Source organism: Eretmochelys imbricata, chromosome 6 (assembly GCF_965152235.1).
Source record: "Eretmochelys imbricata isolate rEreImb1 chromosome 6, rEreImb1.hap1, whole genome shotgun sequence".
In the NCBI taxonomy this organism is placed as follows: domain Eukaryota; kingdom Metazoa; phylum Chordata; order Testudines; family Cheloniidae; genus Eretmochelys; species Eretmochelys imbricata.
The window spans coordinates 104,741,170-104,761,361 of NC_135577.1; the positions used below are offsets into that span (position 1 = coordinate 104,741,170).

A 20,192-nucleotide genomic window follows, 5' to 3' on the forward strand; every position below is an offset into this window, starting at 1 on the left:
CAATACTTTTTTGCCTCCATCTTCACAGAGAAGGTCAGCTCCCAGACTGCTGCATTGGGCAGCTCTCAGTGGTGAAAGAACAGATTAAGGACTATTTAGAAAAGTTGGACATGCACAAGTCCATGGGTCTGGATCTAATGAATCCGAGGGTGCTGAGGGAGTTGGTTGATGTGACTGCAGAGCCATTGGCCATTATCTTTGAAAACTCGTGGCGATGGGGGGAGGTCCTGGACGATTGGAAAAAGGCAAATATAGTGCCCATCTTTAAAAAAGGGAAGAAGGAGAATCCGGGAAACTACAGACCGGTCAACCTCACCCTCAGTCCCTGGAACAATCATGGAGCATGTCCTCAAGGAATCCATTTTGAAATACTTGGAGAAGAGGAAAGTGATCAGGAACAGTCAACATGGATTCACCAAGGGCAAGTCATGCCTGGCCAACCTGATTGCCTTCTATGATGAGATAACTGGCTCTGTGGATATGGGGAAAGTGGTGGACATGATATACTTTGACTTTAGCAAAGCTTGTGATACAGTCTCCCACAGTATTCTTACCAGCAAGTTAAAAAAGTATGGATTGGATGAATGGACTATAAGGTGGATAGACAGCTTGCTAGATCATCAGGCTCAATGGACAGTGAACAACGGCTCCATGTCTAGTTGGCAGCAAGTATCAAGCAGAGTGCCCCACGGGTCGGTCCTGGGGCCGGTTTTGTTCCACATCTTCATTAGTGATCTGGATGATGGGATGGATTGCACTCTCAGCAAGTTCACGGGTGACACTAAACTTGGGGGAGAGGTAGATAGCAGGGGGTTGGACTAGATGACCTTCAGGGGTCCCTTCCAACCCTGATATTCTATGATTCTATGATTCTATATGCTGGAGGGCAGGGATAGGGTTCAGAGTGACCTAGACAAATTGGAGGATTGGGCCAAAAGAAAACTAATGTGGTTCAACAAAGACAAGTGCAGATTCCTGCACTTAGGATGGAAGAATCCCATGCACTGCTACATGCTGGGGACAGACTGGCTAAGTGGCAGTTCTACAGAAAAGAACCTGGGGGTTACAGTGGACAAGAAGCTGGATATGAATCAACAGCGAGCCCTTGTTGCCAAGAAGGCTAACAACATATTGGGGTGCATTAGTAGGAGCATCGCCAACAGATCGAGGGAAGTGATTATTCCCCTCTATTCGGCACTGGTGAGGCCACATCTGGAGTATTGCTTCCAGTTTTGGGCCCCCCACTACAGAAGGATGTGGACAAATTGGAGAGAGTCCAGCGGAGGGCAATGAAAATTATTAGGGTGCTGGAGCACATGACTTGTGAGGAGAGGCTGAGGGAACTGGGATTATTTAGTCTGCAGAAGAGAAGAGTGAGGGGAGATTTGATAACAGCCTTCAACTACCTGAAGGGGGGCTCCAAAGAGGATGGAGCTTGGCTGTTCTCAGTGGTGGCAGATGACAGAACAAGGAGCAATGGTTTCAAATTGCAGTGGGGGAGGTCTAGTTTGGATATTAGGAAAAACTATTTCACTAGGAGGGTGGTGAAGCACTGGAATGGGTTACCAAGGGAAGTGGTGGAATTTCCATCCTTAGAGGTTTTTAAGGCCAGGCATGACAAAGCCGTGGCTGGGATGATTGAGTTGGGGATTGGTCCTGCTTTGAGCAGGGAGTTGGACTAGATAACTTCCTGAGGTGTCTTCCAACCCTAATCTTCTATGATTCTATGAAGGTATTGAATGTCAGTATTTTAAGCTTTCCTACAATGACAAGTTTCCTTTTAAGCTTAAACTTAGCATGTTCTTGGAGTTATTGGACAGCTTAGGGTAAAAATATTATTTTACTTTTTTTATAGACGGTGTTAGAATTGGACAGAATGGAAATCTCTGTGGATGCTGTAAGTGCCTTCCAGATTTTACACTTGCGAGTGAGAGTTAAAGATGTATGGAATGATATATGATTATTTCTATTACTTTTTTTATTTTAAACTTTAATCAGTTTCAGAAAAGGTTTTATGAAAATGATTTGTTGGATCAAGAAAAAGAAAGAGAAGAACAACTCCTGTTGGAAATGGTATGTTTTTAAATATAATATGCCTGCCACAGTTTCATAGTTTAAAGCTAAATATTTATATATGTTGTTGGGAAGGTGATTCCAGGGTATGCGTGTAGTGAAGTGTGTATTATGGAGGTGTGCTGGGGGTGACATAGTTTCCTTTTCCACTGTAAAGTAGGGTTAAATCTCTAAAAACAACATAAACCTCCCTCTAATTATTATCTATATTACACCATGTCAGTTAGGAGACTGAATTTTTGGAGAAATTTCACACTTGAAAGCCTTGTAGCTTAAAATTTTTTAAGCTCTTTAACAACTTTCCTTTATGAAATTTTCCAAGAGACCCTCATGTTTTGGCAGACTTTTGTAATGTAATAATCTAAATACTTCAAAATTCACACTCAGCTTCAGTATGCAAAAAAGCTAATGTCATAACTTTTCTTGTGAGCCAAGAAAGCCAAAGGAGGCTGTGTATCTGCTGTAGACTTTCTTAATAAGAAAGAAGGGGTTGGAGCCAGTGACAGCTGCAGCCCAGCAGGCGGGAGGCTCAGTGTGGGTTGCATGGAGCACAAGGGGCTAGGAGGCATTCAGGAGCCACTCAGTGTTGGAAAAGAACGCAGATAAATGCTATTGCCTCCCCGCTGCTCTAGCTTTTAAATCTACTGTGGTTCACTGGAGCTGTAAGCCTGGCAGAACTCTGCAGCTGGCACTCCCCCGGGTAGTCTACCATATCCCTGGATGCTCACACACCAGCCAGTCAGCTCTCCGTATGCCTACACTGCAATGAGGGTATGTCTATACTGCAAATAAAAACCCACAGCTGGCCCGTGGGGCTCAGGCTACAGGACTGTGTCACTTCTGTGTAGATGTTTGGGCTCAAGCTGCAGCTCAGGCTCTTGGATCCTTGCATCTCACAGGGTCATAGTGCCCTGGCTCCAGCCCAAGCACGGAAGTCTACACTGCAATTTCAACAGCCCCTTAGCCTGAGCCCCGCAAGCCTGAGTTAGCTGGCCTGGGTAAGCCGTGGGTTTTTAATTGTCATGTAGGCAGGTGCCAGTTGCTCCCTGACCTGTCTGGTGTGTGAGAGCTGAGGGCCCGATAGGTTTTGGAGGAGGATTGCTTTAACACACTTCTTGTTCACAGCAGCAGGACTCCTTTCAAACGAGCCATCACAGGTTAAATACTGACCTAGAAATACTACCTTGTCCTTCCAACACTGCTGCAGAGCCCCCATACCTGGCCCTCTTTGTTCTCTGCAGACACCACTGAGCCTCTTGTGCTGGGCACTAGCATTTCCAGCTCAAGCTCAACTCACCAACACTTTAGGCAGCCTCTCTGCCCTGCTCAACTTCCTCTGCTGATCTCAAGCTCCAGCCAGATCTGCTAGGTAGCAGGCTGTCTTGTGAGCTCAGTCAAGGGCTGAGATTGGATCAGTGCCTAGGCAGGAATGCCTAAGGGGCTTATCTGACTAATTTCTGAGCTGACTTCCCACCCCTGCTTTGACATTCTATACTCAGTTCAGTCCTGGTGCCCACCTCTACTCAGATTTCTCGCATTTGGAACAGGGAAGTAGGAGCTGGCTTGGGCACTGGTGTTTGTGGACTGGGACTAATTCAGACTCCCCAAATTCCCCTATTATGTTTACCCTTTATAGAATTGCGACAAAGTTTCTCCTCTACCTTGGTGAGTCTTGCGCTTATTGGCAGATATGCTCGCCTTGGAGCTTCATGGCAGCCCTCAGTTTGGCTGTTTTCGTGAACCCACAGTCCAGGTCAACTCCTCCTGTGTCTGACCAGGAGTTGGGAGGTTTAGGGGGAACCCGGGCCTGCCCTCTACTCCAGGTTCCAGCCCAGGGCCCTATGGAATGCAGCTGTCTAGAGTGCCTCCTGGAACAGCTGTGCAACAGCTACAACTCCCTGGGTTACTTCACCATGGCCTCCTCCCAACACCTTCTTTATCATCATCATAGGACCTTCCTCCTAGTGTCTGATAATGATTGTACTCCTCAGTCCTCCAACAGTATGCATTCTCACTCTCAGCTCCTAGTGCCTCTTGCTCCGAGCTCCTTACACATGCACCACAAACTGAAGTGAGCTCCTTTTTAAACTCCTGGTGCCCTGATTAGCCTCTCTTAATTGATTCTAGCAGCTTCTTGATTGGCTGCAGGTGTTCTAATCAGCCTGTCTGTCTTAATTGTCTCCAGAAGGTTCCTGATTGTTCTGGAACCTTCCCTGTTACCTTACCCAGGGAAAAGGGACCCACTTAACCTGGGGCTAATATATCTGCCTTCCATTACTCTCCTGTAGCCATTTGGCCCGACCCTTTCACAAGAATGCTCACGTTAGCTTGGCCTTTGCCTGGTGGGGTTATGCTGCGTGCTCCTGACCGCACCTACCTCTGTCAGAGCCCCATACCCTCAACTGCCACAACCCCATAGTTGTATGTCCTCACCCATGTCCCTGATGCACCTCTCCCTACTGAGACGCCCATGCCTCCTGGTTGTCCCCTACCAGAGTCCTGCAGTGTCTTATCTGAAACACACCTTGGCAGTCCCTCACTCCCACCCCAGGCATATCCTGGCACCTCCAGCTGGCCCTAAGGCAGAGCCTCACACTCCCCTCAAAAGCATTACATGTATCCAATTGCTCAAGCTTAATTGCCGCCTCTGAGCACTTTGGTTAGAAGTAACACATTCTACATTAGTGTAGTAAAAATATGACGTGATGGTGAAATGTCTGTCTCACTGAGGCTGGAGTTAAGTTGTGTGTTTGAGCATGATTTTGAGGAACTTGATGTGTTCGGTGTGTGGTTGCATGAGGAGTCTGAGTACATCTGGACAGTATGAACTAATCTGGTTGTTAACGGTACATAAATTGGTAATTTCCTTGATTTCAATTATTTAGTTAATTGGAACTACACTTGAACAATCTTAACCATGATTTAATGAAGTTTTTTTGTGGGGATAGTAACTAGAATTCTAAAGAAAAGAAAAAATAGACCTTTCTACGTTCCATTGGTGTGTGTATTATGAGGTGTGGTACAGGAAAGCAAAGCTAATGTTACATAGGTGGGAGGGATCATGCTTACTCTGTTTGGAAAGCACCAAGCACACTGAAGACGTTACTAGAAATAATTTGACTGAAATGATATTTCATGCATATATCGATAATTATATGTCCTATCTGTTATAAAACTAGCTAATAATACAGATTTAAAAATGGGTTTACTAAAATATGAGAAATTATTACAAGTGGTTCAAATACCTTTTTTTCAATAGAGGCTTATTAACTCCAGTAAATACTTTAGATGCTAATTTTAGAGAAAGCATAAAGCTTGAGAAAATACATTGGTTATATCAGTTTGGATTTAAATATTGTCCATCTATATTGATTTTGTATCTTCATACTGTTTATGAGCCAGACCTTTAAATTCTATATGTATTCTAGAATCATAGTAGCCACATTGCACAATAGATATAGCATTTCCATTTTAAACACCCAATTTCTATGTTATAGCTTCTCCTCTTTCTGGCTAACATTTCTCTTGCTTGATCTCAGCCTACAAGATCTTTCTGAGATCATGTAATAAAAATCAAGAAGCTTTTGAGTTGTAAGAATCTGAATAAATAGTAATTTTTATCTGTTAAGAAATTGTTCAGAGACCTTCCTGAATTCAAAAGCAGGTGTACTTTAAAGCGTCACACTTAGCTTGTGCAAAGTCATGTATGAGGAATTATTTTGTTTTGTTTTGTTTCAAGAAATGTGTTTTTAAAAGAAAACAATACATTGTCAAAAACAACATACTAAGCATAAATTCCTTACCATTTTTCATGGAGGGGAATGTTGAAGACCAAATTTCCTGAGTCAACTTTACATTGTGTTACCCTACTCTTTTGTTACGATCTCTACTACAGTAAAAGCACACTAGATCATTCAGAGCATTTACTGGGTTCCAGCCGATATTCATTAGTGAACACATGACAGTGTTATTGATAGAGGGGGTCTATGTTCAAATAATTGAGAGAAGAAATTAATTTGTAGGTTGGTGGGTTGGGAGCATGCTCATTTACAGGAGGCCTTCAATCTGTGTGGAGTGTAAATTCTCATTCTTATGAAATTGTTTCCATAATAGGAACAATTAGAAAAAGAGAAGCAGCAGAATGAGGGAAGGTCTATCAGTGATAAAATATTTGAAAAGAAGCGTAAGTTTTTTTTTGGGGGTTCTTGTTTTTATTTTAGGGGGGTGATTCTTGGTAAATGAAATTAATATAGTAGTGTTTTAGGAAACATGATGGTGGGTGTTTAACTTAGTAAAGAACTCTTGTTGTTTTGTCATTTTTTTCTTTAAAAAGGGTAATTTATAAAAAATGTTTATGGTGTGTTACATAGCATAGTATTAATTTCATTAATAAAATACATGTCCAATATGATATTTTCTACTAAGAAGGTAGTAGTATGATTGTCTGTCTCTTATTTCAAGGATGCTACTATTATACTATTCTAGTATTATTACTATTTTCCCCAGTATCATACCAAAGTTGTATATAATATTTTACACCTTTATGTAAAGTAAGGCTATTTATCAGAGTACAGCATTTACAATAAACTTTGTTTTAGGTAGAGACAGTAAAACGTCATCAACTTTGTCAAAAAGTATATCTCTTTCTGTTTCTGGAAGCTCTTCAAGTGCATCAACAAGTAAGAAACAAATTTTTAAAAAAATTTCTAGGATACTTGTATCTCTCCTGTGCAAGTTTGAAAATAGACAAAGGTACCACTGACTCCCCTGCGGCCAGGCTTTCACCCACTGTGCATTGCAGAAAGCATTGCAGAAGAAAGCATTGCAGTTAGAGAACACGTGGTCTTTTTACACTTAAATATTTTCTTGATTGTTGTTTGGTCGTTCATGATGGGTGATATAAATGAGATTTATTGCTATATTATCTTCCAGCTCCTTTAATTAGCTTATGCTGAGAAGAAGTAATGTAAATAGACATTCTTACTACTGATAAAAGACAAATTGCAATAATTTCCTCACTTTAAATGTATTTGCTGCTTATTTGTTTCAGGCAAAGAAGGGAAGAAATCTAAGTTGGTTCGAAGCCAGTCTTTCAGTACTCAAGCACTGCATCCAAAATATGGCAACATAGACAAGTGTTCTAAGTATGTTTTCTTCGAATAGATTCCACTCCTAAGGTCAAATTCTGGTTACCTCTTATAGAAATATATGTATTCTCCAAAATATGGAGAATATACACCCCAAAATGTACTCCTGAATTCTAAGGTATAACACCCCAAACCATCTTATAGTTGTGCAAAGCAGGACATAATCTGTCCCATCTCAGAACTCTGAATAACCTATGATGTATATTATCCATTATCACCTAATACTGGTTTGTACCTATAGCATACCTGCTTTTGGCCAAATAACACCACTTTTCTTATGTTGTGCTCTCATTTGGAAAACATTTCAGGATATATTTTCCATCTGGCTATTTCCATCCAGGACAATGGCACAAGGAATACTCTTTTTGCAGCAGTTGTTATCCATTTTATGCAGACACCCTTACTCCTTTTATTGTGCCACACCCCTACATGGACAACATGCCAGACTTCTGTGAAGATGTAGTAAATGCTTAAGGCACTAGGTCAGCAGTATACTTTAGTGCATGCCTAACTTTAAGCATGAGTAAATAGGACTGCTCATGTGCTTAATGTTAGGTGCATGCCTAACAGTGGTGCAAGTACGGTAGTACGCTCTGGCACGCCGTACCAGTAAGATATTCATAGCTGGTATGGCATACCGGAAACACAGGAGGAGCCTGCCCCTAGCCCTTCTACGCAGCTGCGTCTCCTGAGACCTCCGGCTTGGGGTCTGTACAGCAGCCACACCGGAGGACAGGGCTGGGGGCAGTATAGCAGCCGCGCCAGAGGAGCTGCTGGCGTGGGGCCACCGCTGCGGTTCTCAGGAGAGCCCTGAGATGCAGAGTTATCCCGGGAACCACAGCGGTGAAAGGGGCAGAACGTGGTGCCACTGGCAGCTCCTCTGGCACAGCTGTACCATCCCCAACCCCGCCGCCACTCCCCCCGTCCTCTGGCGGAGCTACTGTACAGACCCAGGCAGGAGGACTCCAGAGACGTGGCTGCGTGGAAGGGCTGGGGGCAGGGTTCCTGGTGGTACAGCAGCCGTGTTGGAGGAGCTGCCAGCGTGGGGCCACCAGGCGGCCCCACGTTCTTCTGCTCCTTTGGCTGCTGCGGTTCCAGAGAGCCCTGATTTCCCAGGAACCACAGCGGCGAAAGGAGCAGAATGTGGGGTTGCCCCATGCTGACAGCTCCTCCAGCACAGCTGTACCGCCCCCAGCCCTTCCATGCATCTGCGTCTCCTGAGTCCTCCTGTCTGGGATCTGTTCAGAAGAAGTCTCCAGCGCAGCGGGAGGAGGAAAGAGCACCTCCTCCAGATAACATGGAATGGATGTGTATCATGGGGGTGGGGGAGAGCACGGGGACCCTGGGCTGGGGGTGGGGAGGAATCACATGGGGGGATCACGTGCCCCCCCCCTTTGTGTCCCTCCCATGAGTGCAGTGTACTGGCAAGAAATGATTTCTACTTGCACCACTGATGCCTACGTACCTTGTTAAATAATGGCCTAAATCAGCAGTTTCTTATAATTGGGAAATGTGTGAATTTTTTGTATTTGGGTGAAAAAATACCATTTTAATACAAATCTGGACTTATAAATGGCAAACATTTGAAGACCCAGAAACACTGCTTGTGACTTACTTAGTTTAATGTGTAATAGGTAATTTATCACGTAATTGTTTTTCTAGTAAAAGTTCTGCAACAGGATATACTTCTTCTATACCAGGAGTGGGAAAGGGTTCTATGCTACCATTTAGTGGTAAGTGTTGTTGTATGTATCAAAGTAGCTCCTAGAGGCCCTGGAGAAGTTCAGGGCTCCATTGTACTACTGTATCAACACCGACTAAAAAACAGAGACTCTGCTTTAAAAAAATAGGACTGTACTTGACAAAATGAAAAGAGCAGGAGAGGAACATTGATAGCAACACCTGGTTATGTAAACTAGCCATCTGATAACTATTCGGTTGCAAGTCAAAAAATAAAAAAAATAAAAATTTTCGATAATCCCTACTGCCCACCTCCCTAGCCATTATCAGTTTGGTGTTCTGTTGTAGTACCAAATGAGACTTGGGAAGAATTTGAAGTAAAATCGTATAGGGTCTTTACAAATTAATTCTGGAAGGGTGTTCCAGGCATAAAGGGAAGCATAAGATAAAGCTCAAAGTGACTTCTTAGAGAATTAAACAAGCCAGTGATGGAGAGCTGCATAGTTGGTAGACAAGGGAAAGAAAGAAATGATGGTTAACAAGGTTAATCCCGGAAAGATTAGTTTTCTATTATTTGAAGTATCTCTTTTTTATTTTAGATCGCATAGTTTAATTTGTTTAGTTTCCAGATATGGAATGATCTTTAAAGATCATTACTACATTAATCGTAATTTTCACTCTGGCTACGGACAAGTGGACAAGAGATAATTTGAGTCATATTGTGGTCAAACTGAAGATCTTTTAAAATAGCAATTACAGATATTTCCAATGGTAAATGCTCATACAGTACAAAAGCTATACAAATAAAAAATGGTTCACCTAAATGTAGTTAACATTAGACTGTTTAAAAATGTCAATGGCACATAACATTTGAGACATCTATATACTAAACCTGCTTCATTTTACTCTCTGAATATAGGTTTGCAGAACTCTTGCAGAAGGCATTCCAGAATTGCCAACCCCAAGCATTCAAAAATCATGAGTCAGACCATAAAAAAAATCATAAGAATTAAAAATTATAACTGTAGAGTTCTTTTTATTTGTTTTCTGGTGTTGGAGACTTTAGGTTAATGTTGTCAAGCTTTTCTCTACAGCAACATCAGCTCTAAACTTCCTTTTTTTATTCAAATATGAGATTCTCAAGTAATAACATGATTCCAGCTGTTGGGTGCTTTTTAAAAAATCCAAATGGTGACACTTGAGATAAAATCCTCAGAGTTGGCAGCACTGGAATTCTGTCTAGGTAGAATTTCCTGTCACAAATGTTATATCAGATATAGCTAGGACTGCTCCAATACCCCTTTACTAGTCAAACAGGCACAAATCTGACTGATTACCCTCTGATAGTCATTTTAATTGGACAATTTAAAAATACTAAATAAAGATGGTTCATATTGACCCAACTGCTCTTCCTTGATTTGATCACCTTGTTCCTCAGAAGGTGTCTGTGTTGCCCATTTTCACTGAGGTCCTTTGAAATTTAATTAGAAGTAATAAGTTCTGACTTTTCCTCCCTGCCCCTAGAGGTGCTTGACTCCATCCTGTCTAAAATGCTAATAAAATCATTTTTTAAAGCACCAATTCATTTATTAACCATTTTCAAATATGCTCTTCTGCGGTGTTCCCAGGTTCTGTTTCCACTTGAGGAGTTTTTGCATGCAAAGGCAATGAGAGGATGTGTTGCTTTTTCAAGGTGGGACTAAACAAAGACAGTGATCTTGCACTGCTACTCTATATCCTGAACATGGTCTAAACAAGAGGATTTCATTCTCCAAAATCGTTAATGATGTACTTTTGGAATTTTTAAAAACTTTTTTTTATATACATTTGTTGATTAGCAATTTGCAAGCATTTAGAGATGGGATCTGTCAAATTTCCTCCCCCACTCTGAACTCTAGGGTACAGATGCGGGGACCTGCATGAAAACCTCCTAAGCTTACTTTTACCAGCTTAGGTTAAAACTTCCCCAAGGTACAAATTAATTTTATCCTTTGTCCTTGGAATAACCACTGCCACCACCAAACTCTAACTGGGTTTACTGGGAAACGTAGTTTGGACACGTCTTTCCCCCCAAAATCCTCCCAACCCTTGCACCCCACTTCCTGGGAAAGGTTTGGTAAAAATCCTCACCAATTTGCATAGGTGACCACAGACCCAAACCCTTGGTTCTGAGAACAATGAAAAAGCATTCAGTTTTCTTACAAGAAGACTTTTAATAGAAATAGAAGTAATAGGAGTAAAGGAATCACCCCTGTAAAATCAGGATGGTAAGTACCTTACAGGGTAATTAGATTCAAAACATAGAGGATCCCTCTAGGCAAAACCTTAAGTTACAAAAAAGACACGCAGACAGAAATAGTCATTCTATTCAGCACAATTCTTTTCTCAGCCATTTAAAGAAATCATAATCTAACACATACCTAGCTAGATTACTTACTAAAAGTTCTAAGACTCCATTCCTGTTCTATCCCCAGCAAAGCAGCATACCGACAGACACACGGACCCTTTGTTTCTCTCCCTCCTCCCAGCTTTTGAAAGTATCTTGTCTCCTCATTGGTCATTTTGGTCAGGTGCCAGCGAGGTTACCTTTAGCTTCTTAACCCTTTACAGGTGAGAGGAATTTTCCTCTGGCCAGGAGGGATTTTAAAGGGGTTTACCCTTCCCTTTATATTTATGACAGGATCCTATGGATTAACCAGCAGAAAAGACAGCGAGCACTCAGTAAATAGAGAAATATGATCATATTTATGCATTGACCAATTCTTAATATACTTTTTTCATTTTCAGTTGCTTTTCTGTGTAACATATTTTGCAAAAATATATATTGTTAAGTAGTAGACTCTTGGACATGAATTTGGACATTCCTGACTGGTGTTTTTAAAAATAGTAGTTAGACATCTAGATGCCATAAATTGTGCTTGCAATTATTTGCATTCAGAAATTTTGTATGTAGAAAGGGAGACCCAGTTTTAAAAAGCTGCCTATTAGACATATATTATATCAGAGACATTTCATGTATTAAATTTGGTTCATTTTCTGTAGACCTTCTCAAAAAGTTTATAGATTATCAGCTATTTTTCAGTACTTTGCCACACCATTTTTTTTTAGTGAAAATCTTTAAATCAGCAAAGTTTTTTTGTAGACAGGACAATTTTATGCTATATTGCAGTCGGAACACCTGTTCAACCTACTGATAGATGTGTTGTCGCTGTGTTTCATTCAGACTTAATTCCCTGTATAATTGTCAACTACTTTCTTTCAGATGATTCATTCCGGACTCGTTCCACCAATATTAGTGGAAATGCTGTCTTTTCTTCCAGCACCCCCATAGCAACTTCCTCCCGTAATACAGCTAACTCAGTTGACCAAAAGAACAATGGGACTAAAGACAGTCATTCACGAAAGATGAGCTTGTAAGTGATTGGTTATAGTTATGAGCACCTTAAGGGAGCTATTCACAAATGGAACTCAGAATAGTCTGTAAAATTGCAGGGTTTGTTTTTGTGTGTCCATATCTGTTACATGCAATTTTCCATTTCCAGATTTTTATGTACACAAATATTTGGATATGGAATATTGCCTGTGTGAAAATTTGGGTTCTCAAAAGCATTTTTAGGACTATATTGTGCCCCTTTGAACAAGTCTTTCATACTGTTCCTTAAATGTGTCTTTCCAATGTGGCTATCTATTTTTGGGAATAGTGTATTGATCAGTATTCCCTTGCATATGGTTGGTTTTCAACGAATCATATGCTCTGATACTTTGGCTATGTGTAAATATGTGTTCCTAGTTCAGAGGTCTTCATTCTAGTTTACAAATACAAAATTACTTATCTAGTCATTTTGTTACCTGAAATTATAATGATCTTCTTAATTGGAAGTGGTATTATATGATTCATACTTTTGTGTATGCATACAAAAAAACCCCTTCATTGTGAAGCAGTTTTTGGATTGCTATATTTGACATATTTCTACAAATTCATGGAAATTAAAGAAAAGGAAAGCCATCTAACAGTATATATCCTCTGCTCCTCCATCCACAAGAACGCACACTATCATTACCACAATTAGCACACACCAAAATCTGACATTTATTCTGCCTCCTCTTCCAACACAACCAACTGCTACACCAAACATCTACAATTACTAGCTGTTAAGTTAAGCTTCTTAAATATGCTCTGTGTGTATAGCAACGCACCCTATCAGCTTCACAGTGAAGTTTTTTGTTTATTATAGGTGGAGCTAGTAGAAACACCTATTATTAAGGTTTTCTGACACTTAGCATTATAAAACCCTGATTTCAGTTTCTCACAACTTTGCTAGACTAACTGTTTGGCTTGAAATTTTCCATGGTAGCTGTGTGCCTCAGGCTGATTTTAATTTCAGCTAAAATAGTTCATCTCTTTAAGAGAAAGAGATTAGAGGAAGATATATTGTTTTGTCCATGTTAAAAAATTCTGGCCACTTTTTTCTTTGAAACTCTAGTGCTTCTATGCGTTGGAGAAGGGGCTTGACATTGGACAAGGGGCATGGTCTTTGTGTCAGAGATGTGCCTTTTTCCTTGCCTGTGATAATCTGCTCAAATTTGGCCAAGTTACAAGCCTTTGAAAAATTACAGTTTCCACAGGCTCTATGGAGACTTTTTTTAGATTTTTAGCAACTAAATGTCCCAAAGATTCCATTCACATTTGGCATGCTCTCCAGCCCAAGGCTGAGTAGAACTTTTCCTTGCAGTTGCAGTTCTGGGGTGCTATGGGCCATGCTGGGTCTGCGTATGGTCACCTGAACTAAGAGTGAGTCTGCTGATGACCCATATGGGTGTCAGCATGATGCCACATGTTGAAATTTCTGTTTTTTCAGGGTTTTTTTTAAAAAAACCTAGGAAATTACAGAAACAAAACTATGTTCAAAACATTATTCAGGTTGCAGGTGAAGGTCTGAAAAGATTAGGAAGTGACAGAATCAAGGTTGCCTGTCCCTGGGAGTAAATCAGGTTTGTGCAGTGAAGGAGGCTGTTTATAGGACCCTAGCCTCATTTGTTGTACAAGCTGGAAGGTTTTATAAATGAGGCAGGGGACTGTAGGAAGAGAAGAGAGTGGGTCTCGCAGTTAAGGTAGTTGAATGCTGCCCTGGAAAACTGTATTCTATACCTGCCTCTGCCATAGAGTTCCTGTGTGATGCTAGGCAAGTCTCTTCAATCACACTTTTCACAGACACTAATTGTGTGTTCCTCATTTTCTGGGTGCCTGACTTGAGACTATTGGTATGTCTACGCTGTAATTAATAACCCACGGCTGGCCTGTGCCAGAGATCGGGCTCTGGTTGCGGGGCTGTTTAACTGCAGTGTAGACATCCGGGCTCAGGCTGGTGCCTGGGCTCTAGGACACTGTGAGGTGGGAGGATCCTAGAGCTCAGGCCTGATTCGGAATGTTCATGCTGCAATTAAACACCCGCTCTGACAAGCCCGAGTCAGTTAGCACAGGCCAGCTGTGGGTGTCTTATTGCAGTTTAGACATACCCCTTGGGGTCTGATTTGAAAAAGTGTGGTGTACTCACTGCTGCAACTGAAATCAATGCTTTGAACAGAGAAAGTGCTATGTAATGGTAAGTGCTAGATGTCTCAACTTGGGCATCCAAAATTAGTGGATACTTTTTACCTTAATCTCTCTGTGCCCCATCTGTAAAATGAGGAAAACAGCACTCTCTCTTCTCAAAGAGGGGTTGTGAAGATAATTAATTAATGTTTGGGAAGCATTCAGATATTATAGTGAAGAGTGCCATAGCAAATCTCATGAGGAAATTAATAGTTCAGTCTTCAGAGCAGGGTTTGAATAGTGTGCAGTAATGAAGGCATGAGATCACACATTGAACTGGTATAAAATAAAATATTGAATAGCTTCTCCTTAAGTGAGCACCATCCATACTGTGCACTGAATGAGGCAGGGGTACTATGGAAAATATAGTATATGATCAAGTAATCAGACTTTCTCTCAATACATATACACAAGGGTGCCCAACTTTTGAGTGGTTGACTTTGCAACATTAATAATGTTCTGTTCACATAGTTTTTGTGTGTAATTACTTATCTGTTTTTATTTTTGTGTATATATGTAACTGAAAGATCAAGGTATCTATAGATTAAAGATAAAAATCACGACTGCATATGTTTCTGTTTATTTTTCATTTTAAATTAATATATTGTTTCAATCAATTATGATATAATTACCTATATTTAACTGTTTCACAAACCTCTCTGAGGCAAATGAATAGAAGTTCACTGGTAGCATGATCAAAAATATGAGTGAATCATTTTTATGATTTGTAAATGGAGCCATAATCTTCAAGGGACTTTCTAATATCCACATGAGGTACTTGAGTGCAGAAATTTTCATTGGAATCTTTACATTAGCAAATGTATGTTTGCAAACTTATGTTGGAGTTCAGTTCCTTCTTGGGCCCACATCAGAGATGAACACAGAGAAAAATGATCCGTCTCATTCTTGGAATAATTTATACATTTTAAATTAATCTAATTTAAATCCTTATCCAATTCTCACAGTAGTTAGTAGAAAGACACCTATTGACTTTAGTGTGATTTGATTGGGCCCTTAGGTAGTTTTCAGGCAGAAGAAATTACGTGAGTTGAGAATTGTGCTGAAGATGCCTCCTTTTGTATCTATGATGTCTTAATCACAGAAGATAAGAGGCTCTGAATTTATGTATATTTTGGAGTGTGGAAGAATCCCAAAGAACATCAATTAAATGCTTCAGCCCACAAGAGACCTCTCTTAAGTCAATTTTCAGAGAAAAGCATGTGTAGATCTGATTGTTACTAGCGAATAGACAATATTAGATTATGAGTCATCCTAGAATAGATATTGACATGAATCATAAATGTTAGGAATGATATAAGAATCCAATCGTATACTATTATGATGATTAGTTTTATTGTTTTCATATATGTATTCCCTCATTTTTGAGGATTTTATAAATTTTCTTTCAGCATAAGTGTTTTCCTTATTTTAATATAACAGGATAACTGATTCAAATACAGGAAGGAAAGTGAATATCTGTCTGTGCTCTATAGATGATTCAATAAAAATGTTGGCCTGACAGAGAGACAATTTAAGAAATCTGTTTTAATGTAGTACATGGGCAAACAGATAATGAGAATTTTGCACTCACTTCAGTAGTTTAGAATCAGGCTCCTAAAGAGCAGGGGTGAAATCCTTGCCCATTGAAGTCAATAGCAAAGTTCTCATTGATGTCAAGGGGGCCTGGATTTCACAAAAATCTCAGTAACCAGTTTCCAGACCATAGATATTGGTGTATGAACCCATAATAATATTGGTTTGCATACATAACTTGATATAGTATCTATCATCCTTTCAGAGGAATAACACTGTTTAGTGGGTTGAGCACAAGGCTGGGAGTCAGGAGCTCCTGACTTCTGCCCCCTTCCTGCCACTGACTTTCTGTATGGCCTTGAGCAGGTTACATAACTTTATAATCAATGTTATTCTACTCCCATTTATAGTTAATGGCAGTATTAAAATCAGTGACAGTTGGAGTTGGTTTGGGCCCTGTTTCCCCTCTTCTAAAATGGGGGCAATGAATATAGTGGTGTCTATATATTAGAGTGTCCTAAATATCTTTGATAGAAATGCCTTTTGGTATGATGGGGTACCAAGAATCTCTGTTAGCACAGAGCTCTGAAATTAAGTGTTGCTCTTCCAGAGATCTCTGGGCTTTACATGTATTTGATGAATTGAGCCTCACAACGCTTTTATGAAGTTGGCAAGTAGTATTTTACAGACAGGTAAACAAAGGAAATGATACATTGTGACTTGCCAATTCACATGTTGAAATCAGTGGCAGAACCAGAAATAAAACCCAGGAGACCTTTAACCACTAGCTATATCATTCCCTAGAGTTGTTACAAATTTTACCAACCTAACTTAAGCCTTCTTGAGCAGATTTACTTGAAAAGTACCCCCACACTATGAAATATATCCTAAATTATGAGTGAATTGACTTTTTTTTTGTAAGGTGTGTTTCCAAGTAGTTCCAGCTTCTCAGATACGCTTCATATAATGGCACTTTAGTATGAAGATCTTACTGAATGCTTGAATATATCAACAATATTTTTACATATGTTTCTTCTTTTGTATAAAGAAAAAACAGAAAATCAAACTCTTAGATGATCATCTGACAGAAAAGGAAGCACACCAAAGACTGCTGGAGGCAAAGTGGTTTTGTGATAACAATGGTTGGAGCTACAGCTGGGGAATCTGATGACTGGACAGGAGAGACTTAGTGCATCTTGCAATGTTAAAACCTATCTTTTAAGCAAATTCCTAAGTTGTAAAATAACTCCATATAAATAATGTAATGGTTGCAGAATTCCAATGTTGTAGTGAAGTGTTAATGAAATGTAACTTTAGCTATGTGCTTTAACTGCTGCAGCTAAAGAGATAGGGTTTTTGTTCTTCAATTATGCCTTTGTAGTTCAGATTCTTGGATTTAGGATGCAAGTGTCCTATTTAAATGTACTTATTTAGGGTTTTAGCAGTTCCTAACGTTGGTTTGTTGTGGAAGAAAAATATAGCTGGAATTGTTCTGTATATGGGATTAACCGAGATATTAATTTTTCACCTTTCAAAGACTCTTCAAACTAAATTTAAACTAAAATCCAGGAGTACCACTAAGAAGCTGTCTTGAAGCATAAACTGAAATAAGATTGTGCTGTGAATTGGGATGTGGTATCACTACAAGTACTAACTCAAGTTTATACAAATCCTTTACAAGTTTTCCAAAAATGTTAAGAGCGAATACCTCCAAACAATATCAGAATTATTCCTTTTGTTTCATAGGACAATTTTGTTGTATAAATACATTGTTTAATTTTTAGTATTTCAGATTGTATTTTCTTTTACCTAATAATTTTAAAATGATGAATCTAGTTTTTAATTAACTGTTATTCCAAGCTATCATGCTTTAGCTTTGTCAACATTTGTTTGTATTAATGTTTCTATCAAAATTTGCCTGTGAAAAACATGCAGTTCTATTTAAAAAGTTCTATTTATGCCAATACTTGAGAGATATTGTATGAAGCTATTGTCAGCTTCTCTATTTCAAAATGCAATCAGCATAACTATATTGATATCAGAAAATATCTGTTTTTTAAATCTATTGGTGTATGATAAAGATGATCTAATTTGTGAATGCATGTGTGTGTGGTTAGTTTTTACCATGTGAAATAATGAATGATTAATTTACTCAAAATAAAACTTAGGATAATGCAGTACTTGCATGTTTCTGGAAAAAAGAGTTATTTTTTGCAATGTTTATTTTATAATTGAAGAGAAATAAAAGCATTTAACGATATAAGTTACGTATTTTAAATGACACTGAAGCCAGTTTTATTGCTCTACTGTGAAGATGTGCATTAGCGTCTTGCAATGTATAGATTTGTTAGCTCCTCATAGTATATTTGAATTTTGGTGAGCCTAGTCATGGGGGTTTTTTGTTTTGTTTTTTTGTTTGTTTGTTTGTTTGTTTTATTCACTGGCATTGTTTGGACTCTGTGGTCATAAAGTTTTGTGAGGCATCAGCTGGAGTCCTGTGTCCAGTTGTGGGCAGCAAAGCTTAGGAAAGATGTGGACAAATTGGAGAGAGTCCAGAGGAGGACAACAAAAACAATAAAATGTTTAGAAAACCTGACCTGTGAGGAAAGGTTTAAAAAAGTGGACATATTTAGTCTTGAGAAAAGAAGACTGAGGGGGCACCTGATGTGAACTCAAATATGTTAAGGGCTGTTATAAGGAGGACTGTGATAATTGTTCTCCATGTCCATTGAAGTAGGACTGGAAGCAATGGGTTTAATCTGCAGCAAGGGAGATTTGGTTAGAGAGTAGGAAAACTTTCTAACTACACCTCTACCCCGATATAACGTGACCCAATATAACATGAATACTGATATAACGCGGTAAAGCAGGGCTCCGGTGGATCAAAGCAAGTTCGATATAACGCGGTTTCACCTATAACGCGGTAAGATTTTTTGGCTCCCGAGGACAGCGTTATATCGGGATAGAGGTATATAAGGGTAGTTAGGCACCGGAATCGGTTTCCAAGTGAGGTTGTGGAATCCCCACCACTGGAGGTGTTAAGAACATGTTGGACAAACACATGTTAGGGATGGTCTAGATTTACTTGGTTCTGCCCCAGTGCAGGGGGCTGGACTCGATAACTTGTTGAGATCCGATCCAGCCGTACATTTCTTTAACTCTATGATTGGTTCAAGTCTGCAGTATTTGTTCTAATGCCTGAGTTAGGCTCTTGTAAATTACAGATTCTTTTTGAAAAGTCTGTTCTGAGTTTTCCACTATGATCAACAGTTGGTATTGGTGCAACAACACAAACATCACAAAGAAATATCAGGAGATGGTTGAGCCATGATTATTATGTCGCTTTTCCGTGACTGACGGCTATGTTCTTCCCTCTCGCCTTTCGTCCACATTGCTGGCTCTTTGGCAGGAAGATAGTGTTTTCCCTCTGGCTCTCCCCTTCACCATCCCCACTTCCTGGCCTTGTGTATCGACTTGTCTGTGTCTGCCTGCCTGCCTGTAGATGAATCTGTCTGTTTACATCTATGTAGGTACTTTTATGGCTCCCATCATCATAGTAGCTGAGTAATCTTGAAAACACCTCAGTTGTACTTCGGGCAGCTTTCCGGAAGACCACATGAAGAAGAAGAGTTCCACTTGGATCTGTTAACTTCATGAGAGCTGTATGAAGCAATCCAGAAAAGCCACATGTGGCTCTACACACACACACAGGTAGAGTGTAATTATATAACTAAAATGTACTAGTTGAAGGAGAGATACTGCTGTCCTTTCTTCCTTGACTAGTCCCATTGAAATCACTGGGCTTCTTGTTTTGCATTGAGCCCTCAGAAATACACATTTTAAAATGTTTTTTTCCTTTCACTATTTCAGTGCCTCTAGTCTGTGAATGGAGTTATTTTTCCTTTCGGAAGCTTGCTGTCTCTTACTAAAGGCAGCAATCTACCTTTTTTAGGTATGTAGAAAACTTTTAGATTAATCAGTTTATAATGTGCACATTACCATGGTACCTAGGTGATACAATATGGCAATGTACTTCAGCAGGGACTCAGTTTTGGTGGTGCAAAATAGAACTGAAAGAGTCAGCTTTCCCAGCTGTTGTTGAAGTTATCTTTTGGAAATATTTTATCGTTTGTAAAAAGGCCAGTTTAAATGTGCTTTTATTAGAC

General features: G+C 39.8%; 1 protein-coding gene across 1 annotated transcript in view; it reads left to right on the forward strand.

Annotated features, from left to right (window-relative positions):
• Positions 1-17,099, forward strand: part of PPP4R4 (protein phosphatase 4 regulatory subunit 4) — a 123,176-nt gene extending 106,077 nt beyond the window's left edge. The window contains exons 18-25 of the mRNA XM_077820417.1: positions 1,856-1,897; positions 1,999-2,073; positions 6,187-6,256; positions 6,672-6,752; positions 7,124-7,217; positions 8,883-8,953; positions 12,163-12,313; positions 17,075-17,099. Of these exons, the coding sequence (XP_077676543.1) occupies positions 1,856-1,897; positions 1,999-2,073; positions 6,187-6,256; positions 6,672-6,752; positions 7,124-7,217; positions 8,883-8,953; positions 12,163-12,313; positions 17,075-17,099 (609 nt within the window). The remainder of the gene's footprint in view (positions 1-1,855; positions 1,898-1,998; positions 2,074-6,186; positions 6,257-6,671; positions 6,753-7,123; positions 7,218-8,882; positions 8,954-12,162; positions 12,314-17,074) is intronic.
• Positions 17,100-20,192: the final 3,093 nt, after the last annotated feature.